General features: G+C 43.7%; 2 protein-coding genes across 2 annotated transcripts in view; one reads left to right on the forward strand and one right to left on the reverse strand.

Moving 5' to 3' along the window:
- Nucleotides 1–12521, forward strand: part of HSPD1 (heat shock protein family D (Hsp60) member 1) — a 349976-nt gene that overhangs the window by 146244 nt on the left and 191211 nt on the right. The window lies entirely within an intron of this gene.
- On the reverse strand, nt 9359–12001 carry MARS2 (methionyl-tRNA synthetase 2, mitochondrial). The gene has a single exon (XM_069070138.1). It carries the CDS (start codon nt 11999–12001, stop codon nt 10103–10105), a length of 1899 nt encoding a protein of 632 aa, XP_068926239.1. The 3' UTR covers nt 9359–10102.

Raw genomic sequence — 12521 nt, forward strand, 5'->3', positions numbered from 1 at the left:
ATACAGCAAAAGTAGTAATGTATATCACCTAAATGTTTCTGTCAATAAAATAGAGAAAGAGCAGATCGATGAACTGTGTGTTCAATTTAAAAAACTAGAAAAAGAACAAATTAAAAGTCCCTAATTAAAGACCAAATTGGAAATCCTAAAACTTAAAGGTGAAATGAATAAAATTGAGTCTAAGAAAACCACTGAATAAATAAAACTACGAATTTTATGGGAAAAAACAGTAAAATAAATAAACCATTGGTTAATATGATTTAAAATGAGAGAGAAAACCAAATCACTAATATTAAAAATGAAACGGGTAAGTATACAATTAATGAAAACAAAATCAAAGCAATTATAAGAGTAATTATGCCCAATTATAGGCCAATACATTTAACAATTTAAGTGAAATGGAAGATTATATACCAAAAAAAATTGCCTAGATAAACAAGAGGAAATAGAATATCTAAATAAACCCATTTTAGAAAAAGAAATTCCAACAGGTAATAAATGAGCTTCCTAAGAAAAAAGCATCAGAACTAGATGGGTTTACAAGTGAATTCTACCAAACATTTAAAGATCAACTAATTCCAAATTAGATAAATTATTTGGAATATTAGGCAAAGAAGGAGTTCTACCAAACTCTTTTTATGAAACAAATATGTATTGATACATAAACCAGGAAGAGCAAAAACAGAAAAGGAAAATTATAGACTAATTTCACAAATGAATTCAGATGCAAAAATCCTAAATAAAATACTAGCTAGGAGACTATAACAATGTAGTACAAAGATTATATATTGTGAACAAGTAAGATTTATACCAGGAATATAGGGATGGTTTAACATAAGGAAGACTATTAACATAATTGATAATATCAATAATAAAAGTAACAAAAATCATGATCATATCAATAGATGCAGAAAAAGCTTTTGATAAAATGCAACACATTTTTATTTAAAACACTTGAAAGTGGGCAGAGCCAAGATGGCAGAGTAAAAGCAGGGACTTGCTTGAGATTTCCCCCAAACCCCTCCAAATACCCGGAAAAAAATGACTAAACAAATTCTAGAGCAGAACCCACAAAATGACAGAGTATAACAAATTTCCAGCCCAAGACAACATGGAAGGTTTACAGGAAAGGTCTGTTGCAACATTCTGAAAGAAGAGTGTAGTCCAGCATGGGCCATGCTGGCACAGACAGAGCAAGAGCAGGCCTCAGGAGACTGAATCACTGGCAGCTGTGGCAGTTTTTAGGCTTCTCAACCCACAAACACCAAAGACAACTTAGAAGGTCAATAGGAAAGGTCTGTTGGACCTAGGTGAGAGAGGATCAAAGTCCAGCCCCAACCCCAAGGTGGTGGTGGAAGCAGTGGCTACTTACAGAACTCTCAGCCCACAGATGGCAGCGGGGAGGGGAAATCAAACTACTGATCAGAGGGGGATTGCAGGCATCTCTTTGATGACACTGAGGCAGGATTCTCTTGCTTTGCTCGTGCTTCAATCTGGGTCACAATCCTGGGTGGCAATCCTGGGGTGAGGAGAAGCACTGGTGTGGTGGAGCTTGTGGCAGTGGTGGAGAGGGAATCCTCCTCATATTTCTAAGGTAGAAAAAAGTACTTGTGGTTACTCACAGACCCCAGAGTGCAGGCCAGGAGAGGAGCAAACACCTCTCTTTTGATCATACAATCTTGGAAGAACTGAAAATGTACAGGTCCCCAAAAATGTCTCTGAAAACAGCTGAAAACCCTTGAAGTTTGGGACAATACACCCTCCACATTGAAACCAAAGACCTACCATAACAAAATGCTAAATCATCAAGTAATTGGCTAGGAAAATTAGATAACAGCAGGAAAAACATCAGACTATAGAATTTTACTTTGATGACAAGATCAAAACATAACCAGAAGAAGACAACAAAGTCAAAGCTCCTACATCCAAAACCTCCCAGAAAAATATGAATTGGTTGCAGGCCATGGGAGAGCTCAAAAAGGATTTTGAAAATCAAGTAAGAGAAGTAGATGAAAAAGTAGGAAGAGAAATGAGACTGATGCAAGAAAATCTTGAAAAACAAGTCAACAGATTGCTAAAGGAAATCCAAAAAAATGTTGAAGAAAATAATACCTTAAAAAATAGACTAACCAGGGCGGCCAGGTGGCTCAGCAAGTAAGAGCACCGGCCCCAGTGTCGGGATGACCTGGGGATCAAATCTGGGCTCAGATACTGGGCACCACACCCAGAAATAACTGGTCGTGTAACCTTGAGCAACTTACTTAACCCTGATTGCTTTAAAAAAAAAATAGACTAACCCAAATGACAAAAGAGATCCAAAAAAGCAGTGAGGAGAATAATGCCTTAAAAGAAGAATTGGCCAAATGGAAAAGGAAGTCTAAAAGCTCACTGAAGAAAATAATTCCTTAAAAATTAGAATGGAAAATATGTAAGCTAATGACTCTATGAGAAATCAAGAAATTATAAAACAAAATCAAAAGAATGAAAAAAATAGAAGACAATGTGAAATATCTCATTGGAAAAACAAATGACCTGGAAAATAGATCCAGGAAAAATAATTTCAAAATTACTGGACTACCTGAAAGCTATGATCAAAAAAAAGAGCCTAGGCCTCATCTTTCAAGAAATTATCAAGGAAAACTGCCCTGATATTCTATAACCAGAGGGGAAAATATATATTGAAAGAATCCACTGATCACCCCCTGAAAGAGATCCCAAAATGAAAACTCCTAGGAATATTGTAGCCAAATTCAAGAGTTCCTAGTTCGAGAAGAAAATATCACAAGCAGCCAGAAAGAAACAAAGTATTATGGAAACACAATCAGGATAACACAAAATTTAGCAGCTTCTTATTAAGGGATCGAAGGACTTGGAATATGATATTCCAGAGGTCAAAGGAGCTAGAATTAAAACATCTTCTGAAAACTTCCTGTTTATATACTTTGATGATATATAGAATGGTATCCTATATCATTTATCAATTGGGGAATGGCTCTTATTTTTATAAATTTGGCTCAGTTCCAAGTATATTTGAGAAATCAAGTGAAAGGCTTATTGTAAAAGATGGGGTTTTATTTGGGACTTAAAGCCAGGAAAGTCAATAGGTGGGGCTAAGGAGGGACAGCATTCCAGTCCTGGAGAACAGCCAGAGTTTTCTCTTTTTGGCTGCCCAGAGCCAATAGATGGAGCATCTTGTTCATGGAAAAACCAGAACTGGATGGAAGAGGCAAGGAATAAGGTGTGAGAAGACTGGAAGGGTAGGAGGAGCTATGTTATGAAGGGCTTTAAATACCAAACAGGATTTTGTATTTGATCCTGGAAGTGATAGGGAGCCATTGGAGTTTATTGAGTAGGGGGTGACATGGTTGGACTTCTGTTTTAGACAAATAATTTTAGTGGCTGAATGGAGGATGGAGCAGAATGGGAAGACACTTGAGGCAGGCCGACCTACTAGTAGGTTATTACAGTAGTCCAATCATGAGATGATGCAGGTCTACATTAGAGTGGTGGCAGGGTCAGAGGAGAGAAGGAGGTATATATTTGAAAGATTTTGGAAAGGTGAAACCTATGGGCTTTAGTGACAGATTTGACGGGGGGGAGGTGGGAAGAGAGGATTTGAAGATGATTCCTAGATTTTAAGCCTGAGGAAGGTGTTGCCCTCCACAGAAATAGGGAAGGTTGGAGGTAGTGGAGATGGGGGCGGAGGGGGGAAGTAGGGAGGCAAGGGAAAAGATAATAAATTCTACTTTGGACATGTTTAGTTTAAGATGTCTACTGGGTATCAAGTTTTAGATATCAAAAGGCAATTGAAGATAGAAAATTGGAGGTCAGAAGAGAGGCTAGAGCCAGATAGGTAGATTTGAGAATTTACCTATCAGCATAGGGATGGTCATTAAATCCATGGGAGCTGATGAGATCACCAAGTAAAGTAATATAAAGAGAAGAGAAAAGAGGACCCAGGACAGAACCCTGAGGGACACATGATTAGAGGGTATGATCTGGATCAGAATCCAGCAAAGGAGGCTGAGAAGGATCAGTCAGACTTTTGCTGTTCAGTCATTTTTCAGTCATGTCCAAGTTTTTGTGACCCCATTTGGGGTTTTCTTGGCAGAGATACTGGACTGGTTTGCTATTCTTTCTCTAGCTCATTTTAAAGATGAGGAAACTAAGGCAAACAGGATTAAGTGACTTGCCTAGGGTCACATGGCTAGTGAACTCAAGATGAATCTTCCTGACTCCAGGCTTGGTACTCTATCCACTATGCCACCTAGCTGCTTAGTCAGATAGGTAGGGGGTGTCCTGAAAACCTAGAAGAGAGTAACAAGGAGAGCGCTATCAGAGTGTCAAAGGTTGCAGAGAGGTCAAGGAGAATAAGGATTGAGAAAAGACTATTAAATTTGGCAACTAAGAGATCACTGGTAACTTTGGAGAAAGCATTTTCAGTGGAATTATAAAGGTTGGAAACTAGATTATCAGGGGTTAAAGAGACAGCAAGAGGAGAGAAAGTGGAGGCACCTGTTGTAGATGGCCTTTTTGAGAAGTTTAGCTACAAAGGGTAGTAAAGACAAAAGATGATATCAGGGATACAAAAATCAAGTGAAGTATTTTTCAAGAGGGGGGAGCATGGACATGTTTGTAGGCAGTAGGAAACAAGCCAGTAGACAGGGAAAGAGAAAATAAGTGATAAAGTAGTGATGAAAGAGAGGGCAATCTGTTGGCAGAGACAAGATAGAATGAAATCACTTGAATAACAGAGGGGTTTACCTTGTTAAGGAGGAAGGCCACTTCATCATGTGAGACAGGAATGAAGGTGGAGATAGTGGTAGAAGCCATCTGAGTGGTAAAAGATGAGGAAGAAGGAAGAAGAGGGAGCTTGTGGTGAATGGCTTCAGTTTTTTTCTGTAAAATATGAAGCAAGGTTTTCAGCTGAGAGAGTGGGGGGAGGGGAAGAAATGGGAGGTCAAGGAAGGGATGAAAAGATTTGGAAGAGGTGCTATGGAGAGTGTGATAATAATTGATAAGGAAGATCTAATAGGATTGCCTAGCAGCAATGTGGGCCCAGTTGAGGTTGTGTAACATAAATCTCTAGTGGACCCAGACTGAACAATTGTGTGATTTTCTCCACCTTTGTTCAGCAGCAAGTATATAGGAGCAAAGGTGAAAAATGGTAGGAGTGATCCAGGGCTGAAACTTGGCAGGGCATCTTGGTGATATAGAGGAATTTGTTGGGTTTTGTTGCCTGTCCTTCATTAAGAAGAGGACCAATGACATCACACATGAATTGGATTTAAAGTGAGGCAGAGTTGAACAGTCATTGTCCTCTCTCTTTCTGAGTTGTTGAAGTCCAGTAGCAAGACAAAAGGCAGGGCAACTGGCAATAAATGATCTTGGTGTCTTCCATGTCTGACCAAGCTTTAAGCACTCTACAGCACCTGCTTCAGCAGCCTTCATGGCCATTGGAACAAACTGTTTTCATCTACCCATTCTGCCAACAGAAGTCTTCACATGCTGGAAGCAAACATTCCCATGACACCAATGGGTTGGAGGGAACTAGAGATTCAAGAGAGGAGAATAATGTAAAGCTGGTTTGGTTCAACAAGGGGTCAAGATGGGGAAAAGAGAAAAGTGGCTAGCACAGGGGAGATGGCCTAGGAGAGAAGCAAAGGGTCAAGAAATTGGAATTCATGGTGTGGATAAAGAATAGGGTTTTGTAAGGGAAGGCAGAGAGGTGAAAAGCCAATAGGTTATGGTCAAATAAGGGGATTTCAAAACTCTTGAACATGGAGCTGTTACATTTGTGGATGATGGCAAGACCAAAGGCATGGCCATCTTTGTGTGCGGCTGATGTAGGGTAAAGGAGTAGCACATGGGAGGTAAATAGGTTGAGGAACTGAATCATTAGAGTATTTGAGAGAGTCATTAAGAATGTTGGTCTCCTAGTATGGAGGCAGGAGTTGGGGAGGAGAGAAAATTGTGAGCCATATGTCAAACTCATTGAGGAAAGAAGGGGAGTGACCTAGGGGTCTGTAGACAACAGCTACCATAATTTTGATTGGGTGGTAGAAATGAATAGCATGAATCTCAAAAGAAGAAAGGTTACTGAGTAACAGAGGTGGGAGCAGGGGCAGGGGAGGGAATCAGAAGTGGCAATGGGAAACAACTGCCTTAAGTCAACCTATAAGTCAAGAATGACTGAAGGTGAAGGCATGACTGGAAAAGGTGACCAGGAAGTCTGTATCATCTCAGTAGAGCCAGGTTTTAGTTACAACTGGCAGAGAGTAGTAGATGGAAGGAGTGAGAGAGGAAAATATTTAGGATGAAGGGAAGTTTGTTGTCTATGGCATTCCAGAGGGCACAGTGATGGGTGATGTTTGATTGAAACTTGGGGTGGGAGGGTTGAGGGTGATAGAAACAAGAAATAAGGCGGTAAGGGGGAGTAAGATTTGGACGATGATCTACAGGGGTTCAGAATCCCTGAGATGTGAAAGGTATAACACGAGGTATGAGAATATTCATCATTGAATGGCGGGTGTTGCTCCTCTTCCCAGCTAAGCTTGGACATCTGGCTAGAGGCACATACAGTATGGGATGGGAAGCCCTGCTTCACCACTCCTCATCCCTCTGAAGGGTGAAAATTAGGGAGGAAAAGAGTTCAGCAGGAGAAAGAAATTCCATTCTCCATCAACTTTCCTCTTCCTCTTCCCTCAAGATATAGGCACAGCAGAAGGAAGGCCTAAGGTCCTCTTTTCACAGGTGGTTCTCGACAGCCCAGCTGGGAGATTGGGATGGTATCAGAAGGTGAGAGTTGTTTAGTGCTGGCATGGATGAAGTTGTTGCTTTGGGGCAAATGCAAGAAAACCAGCCTCACCCATTACCATCTTCCTTCAAGACAAGCTGTGCCCAGCAGGAGACAGAAGTCACCAGGCAAGGTCAGAGGTACATTTGGCTTATCCTCTTTGTATTTTGTAGTTTTAGAGCTTGAAGGGACCAGAAAAATCGTCTAGTCCAACCCTCCCTCATTTTTGTTTTGGAGGGCAGAAGGCAAGGCAATGGGGGTTGTGACTTGCCCAAGGTCTCACGCTAGTGTGACAAGTGTCTGAGGCTAGATTCAAACTCAGGTCCTCCTGACTCTAGGGCCAATGCTCTGTTTACTGTGCCACCTAGCTGCCCCCCTTCCTCATTTTATAATGAGGCAAACTGAGGCCCAAAGAGGTAAAGTGAAACAATAGTGTTCATGGAACATTCTGAGTGGAAACAAACACTGTACTTGCTCATGAGTAAGTTACTAACTTGTTGATACTTCTCAAATAATTCCCCAGACACTGCAATTTTGTATATCTTAATGGCATACCATTTTCAAACTGGTGGAAGCTCTTCCTGTGATTGGCTGGGATGGTGTGGAGGAATGAACAGGAAGAGTATGGTTAAAAAAATACCTTTTCACGAGGAAATGCACAAAGGAATGATCAAAGCATTTGGGATCCAATAGATCCAACCAGTTTGCTTGGTCTAATCTATGTAAACTCTCACTTGTGTGATTTATCCATGCCAGGTCTCCAACAAACTGTCTATTCCTTTAAATTTCCATCACTGTATTGTCTCTTCCGAGTTCCAGTAACTGCATGCAGCTATAGGTTTTTAAGTCAGTCTATTACAGTGGTTTTTCACAGTCATAAGGCAGGCCACATGGAGGTACACTCAGCTCTGCCTGGTAGGCTTCAGAAGGAATCATGAGGGCCAGACAATGGGTCTAAAAATATTCAAATGTACTATTTGTTGTGGGTTCTCTTCCTTTATAACATCCTCTTCTGTAAAATTGTAGAAGCAAAATCTAATTGATAGAAAATTTAAAGTGTGAAGGGACCCAAAAGATTTTCTATTCCAGCCCCCTCATTTATAGATAAGAAAACAGGCCCAGCAAAATCAAATGACTCATTCAGTATCTCATGGGGCTGAAGAGGGAGAGAGAGGGCATGGTTTAGGTTTGGAGTTGTTGGGTGGGTTTTGGGTTTTTTTAAGCAGTGCTTACTTACACTAACACCTAGGCCCCCTGGGTCTATCCAGTGTCTCACTCCACCATACTAATGATTTGTACAGCAGAATCTTTAAAGTCCAGCCAGCAAAATTTCCAAGTGCCACAGCAGGAATGAGATTAAAATATTATTGGTAAATGTTTAATAAAGCAAATATATAGCACAGCAATAGATAATGCTAATTTGTGATTTTCTAAGTCAATAACCTGCAGGGATTTGTTTCTATTTGACATCACTATTCTACAGAATGTTAGGCTGACAGACTAAATCATCTAGTCCAACCCTCCCTCATTTTTTTTTTTTTGGAGAGGGGAATGTAGGGCAACTGAGGTTAAGTGACTTGCCCAAAGTCACACAGCTAGTTTTTGTGTTAAGAGTCTGAGACCGAATTTGAACTCAGGTCCTCCTGACTCCAGGGCTGGTGCTCTATTCACTGCGCCACCTAGTCACCCCTCTCCTTAGATTTCTTAATCAGTATCTCAGCATCTCTCAAATACCTCAGGACCCTCTGCCAAAGGATCCCCAATGCCAGCTATCTCTAGGGCAGGCCTGTTTCATGAGAGATGGATTATAATGCTAGTTAACTACAAAGATAATGAGAGCTCACATTTGCAGTGTTATATCAATATATTTAAGCAATTATGTCAATGAAGTTAATTAGATAACTTCAGTTAATAAAGGTTTCGCTCAACCCATTGCCTAAAATGAAACATCTAATGGTCAGTGTCAAGGTCCTAGACAGGTCAAGCAAACCAAAGATCTACCACAGGACTCAGGATTATAGCACTGATAGCTTTAGAACTCAAAAGGACCTTGGAGGTCATCAAGTTGAGACTGGGAGAGATGTGAGTTGCCCAAGGTCACACAATTGCAACTTGCTCATAACAATTAGTGCCTCTCAAAGACATCTCCAGACACCAGTTTTATACATCCTATTGGAAAACTATCTTTAAATTGGTGTAAGTCCTTCCTACAGCTCAGTGAGAAAAAAAAATATTTGGGGACCAGGGATACACAAAATTTGCAATTAAGTCTTGCTGACTCCAAGTTCAACACTACCCACTGTACCACCTAATCAGTACCTCAGGTGCACTCGTCAATGAAGTGGTATAAAAAGAGGGTCCTACCAGGAAAGCTGTACAGAAATGGATAGATGGGTAGTGCCACTGATATTTCAGTGAGGAAGGCAGTCCAACATAGTTCAGATATTCAACCATGCCTTCACTATCCTCTCCAACAGGCCCTGGTATCTATGCACTTTGTGAGCAAGACAAATATATAAACCAACCATCAGAAAATAAATTTATTCAAGGGACTATATTACATAAATATAAACAAGAGACCTTTATTTTGGATCTTATCACCAAAAAAATAGTTACCACAGTTTAGAATGTAAACCATATCTTATAAGTTGCTCAGAAAATGAACTGGGGAAAAGATGCCGGGGACTTTAGGGAATATTAGGGAATGAGAAAAGATCAGAGTAAGGAATCTGAGAAGAAAGGTTAAGTCATTTTGAGACTATTAGAGGAGCCAAAGGATGGAAAAGTAGAATGAAACAAAAAAAGTGAAAATGATTAATTCATAATAACTCACTTTTGTTTGCAAGAGCAACTAAGGTTGTTTGAATCCTGAACGTCTAGCTTAGAAGCCATTTAGCTATTGTGCCTGACAGGGACAGAAGTCCTAGGGAATGGAAAATAAGTGAGGTAGCCTGAGCAAATAATTACCTGATAATTTCAATTTATTTAGCCAGAAAAGTTGGTGGTGGCTCAGTTAGCACAATTAGGGGAGAAAGTACAAGCAGCTCTGTCTTTTCCCCTTCCTCCCCATCCTATATTCAAGTTGCCAGTACTAAGTGGTTAATGGGTTTAAGGGATTAAAGAATATAGGAACTAGGCACCTGAACTCCTATAAACCCTTTCTCCCAGGTAATAGGTTCACATCATACCCCTCCCTATCCACCCCCCTCCCGGAGGAGTTATTTGAGAAAATATCCACATAGCTTTCTGGAACAAATCAAAGACATATGCATGATTTTTTAAAACACAACTCTTAAATACTGGCATCTAGGTGCTATGAACTTTTGCCAACCGTGCCCTAGATTTGTCCAGTCTTGGAAACAAGAGTCCAGTGTCAGGTCCCAGTCTTCTCCCTTCAAAAGGACAAGGTTGCCCATAGTATCGAGGAAGGAAGCAGATGTCCCGAAGGCCTCTCTCAGTTTCAGAGATACCCAGCCTGGAAAGAAGTTTGTCAGCTAGTGCTGGGGTAACTGGCTGAAGCAATATCCCAAAGACTCGAAGGCACTCTAGTGTTACATGTAGTACTGTATCTAGCCATTGAGCATCAGCCAAGTTCTCCCTGTTAAGCTTCCAAGGTGCATTCCGCTGTACAAAGTTATTAGTCTGACGGACACAAGTGGACACTGCTTCCAAGGCCTTGTAGATTTGAAAATTCTCATAGTAGTACTCCACCTGTAGGGGCAAAGCTGACACTGACCTCACCAAAGCATAGTCCTCTGGTTGGGCCTTTGTTGAAGCTACCATTACACCCTCCCTAGAAGGGAAACAGGAGGTGCAGAATTTTGGGAAGATCCCAGTAGGATTCAGGCTAGTGGCCATACATCGATTCAGGAGTCCCCCCAATGCATCTGCCAGCTCAGCATCAAGTAACTTGACTACTTTCTTTTCATAGTAGTCACAATCCCAGTTAGGGACACCTTGCCTTAGGAGGAAGTAACGAAAACCATCTATAGTAAACCTGTCCAGACAAGTCCAAGGATCAACTACATTGCCCAGGCTCTTGGACATCTTCTGCCCTTGTACTGTCCAGTGGGAATGTACATATATGCGATGAGGGGGCGTCATTCCAGCTCCCAGGAGCAAAGCAGGCCAATAGATGGCATGAAATTTGAGGATGTCTTTGCCTATGATGTGGTGGGTAGTGGGCCACCAGACTTTCTGTTCCGAGTCAGGGTAACCTATGACAGTGAGGTAGCTGACCAGGGCATCGACCCACACATAGATGGTCTGCGTTGGGTCACCAGGTACCGGGAGGCCCCAGTGCAAATGGCTATTGCCCCGAGACACTGAGAGGTCTGGCAGGTCCTCCTCCAGCCACTGGAGGACAATGTGTCGGAAAGGTTCAGGAGTGATGGCCTGAGGGTGGTCCTGGAGCCACTGCCTGAGAGGCTCCCTGAACTGGGACAATCTGAAGATGTAGTTTTCCTCTTTCATCCAACAGACTGGATGCCCGCTCTCCAGAGCCACGGGGCGGCTTTCCCCGTCGGGGCCCGGGCGCCGGGTGACTTTGGCCTCGGGTAGGAAGCACTCGTCCGAGGCGCAGTACCAGCCCTCATAGAGCCCCTTGTAGAGCAACCCCCGGGCGCGCAGGACCCCCCAAAAGTGGTGCACGGCGCGCTGATGCCGGGCCTCCGTGGTGCGGAGGAAGTCGTTAACGGAGACGCCGGCCTCCTGGAAGAGCGCCCGGAACTGGGCGGACACCCGGTCACAGAGCTCCGACGGGGTCAAGCCCGCCGCGGCGGCCGCCTGCTGGATCTTCAGCCCATGCTCGTCGGTGCCAGTGGAGAAGCGGACGAGGGGGGCGGCGGGGCCCGGGCCCGGCGACTGAGCGGCCCAGAGACGGCGGTAGCGGGCCAACGCATCAGCCAGCAGCGCCGAGTACAGGTGTCCGATGTGCGGCGCCGCGTTCACGTAAAAGATGGGGGTCGTGAAGCAGGCGCGGCCGTCCTGGGCACGCGGAGGTCGGGAGCGCCCTTCGCCATCGCCACCACCACTACACCACCCGCGGCTCCCCAAGCCAGAGACCCAAAGATGCGGCCCCCGCCGGACTGAGTGCCCAAGCCCCCGAAGCACGGCCCGAAGCATGGGCAGAGACACTCGTGCGTCCGCAAAACAAGCCTGAGCGGACACCGGTACGGAGCAAGCCGAAGTAAATAGGCGGCGCATGCGCTCACTCCGCCCATGCCAGTCCCGCCAATCGCTGAGCAGCGCGAGCCCAGCGCGCGAACACGGCGACGTCGCCCCGCCCCTACCGGAAGAGCCATCTTTCTGCTGTAGCAGTGAAAAGCCGAAGGCTTGCGGAGGGACTGGTTCTTGGCTGCGGTCCAGTTCGGGCGCTGGGTCTTGTGTCATCCTCAGCCGAGCAGGGAGTGGAGCCGCCAGAGCTCCACCGGAACGTGTGAGCGGAGGCTTAGAGCCGCAAGGGCGCTCTGCGTTCTCTCTGACAGATGAGGTGAAGGGAAAGTCGGGGGAAAGATTTTTCTTCTTTTCACCAGACGCCCGAGTGAGCGACTGAACTTGGGATTTTTAATTCTTTAAGAAGAATAGCTTGGAAGTGGAGGCGTTCCACGCCCCGCGCCGTAGTGGTACCAGCGCACTTTACACACCCCTCTGGGTCTATGGGACCACCCAGTAAGGACCCTGCAGTTATTATCCCATTTTACAGATAAAGGAACCGAGACGCAGT

The sequence above is a fragment of the Petaurus breviceps genome, unplaced genomic scaffold, assembly GCF_028583685.1.
Source record: "Petaurus breviceps papuanus isolate PSGF00001 unplaced genomic scaffold, PetGlider_PUasm1.0 90804, whole genome shotgun sequence".
NCBI lineage: Eukaryota > Metazoa > Chordata > Mammalia > Diprotodontia > Petauridae > Petaurus > Petaurus breviceps.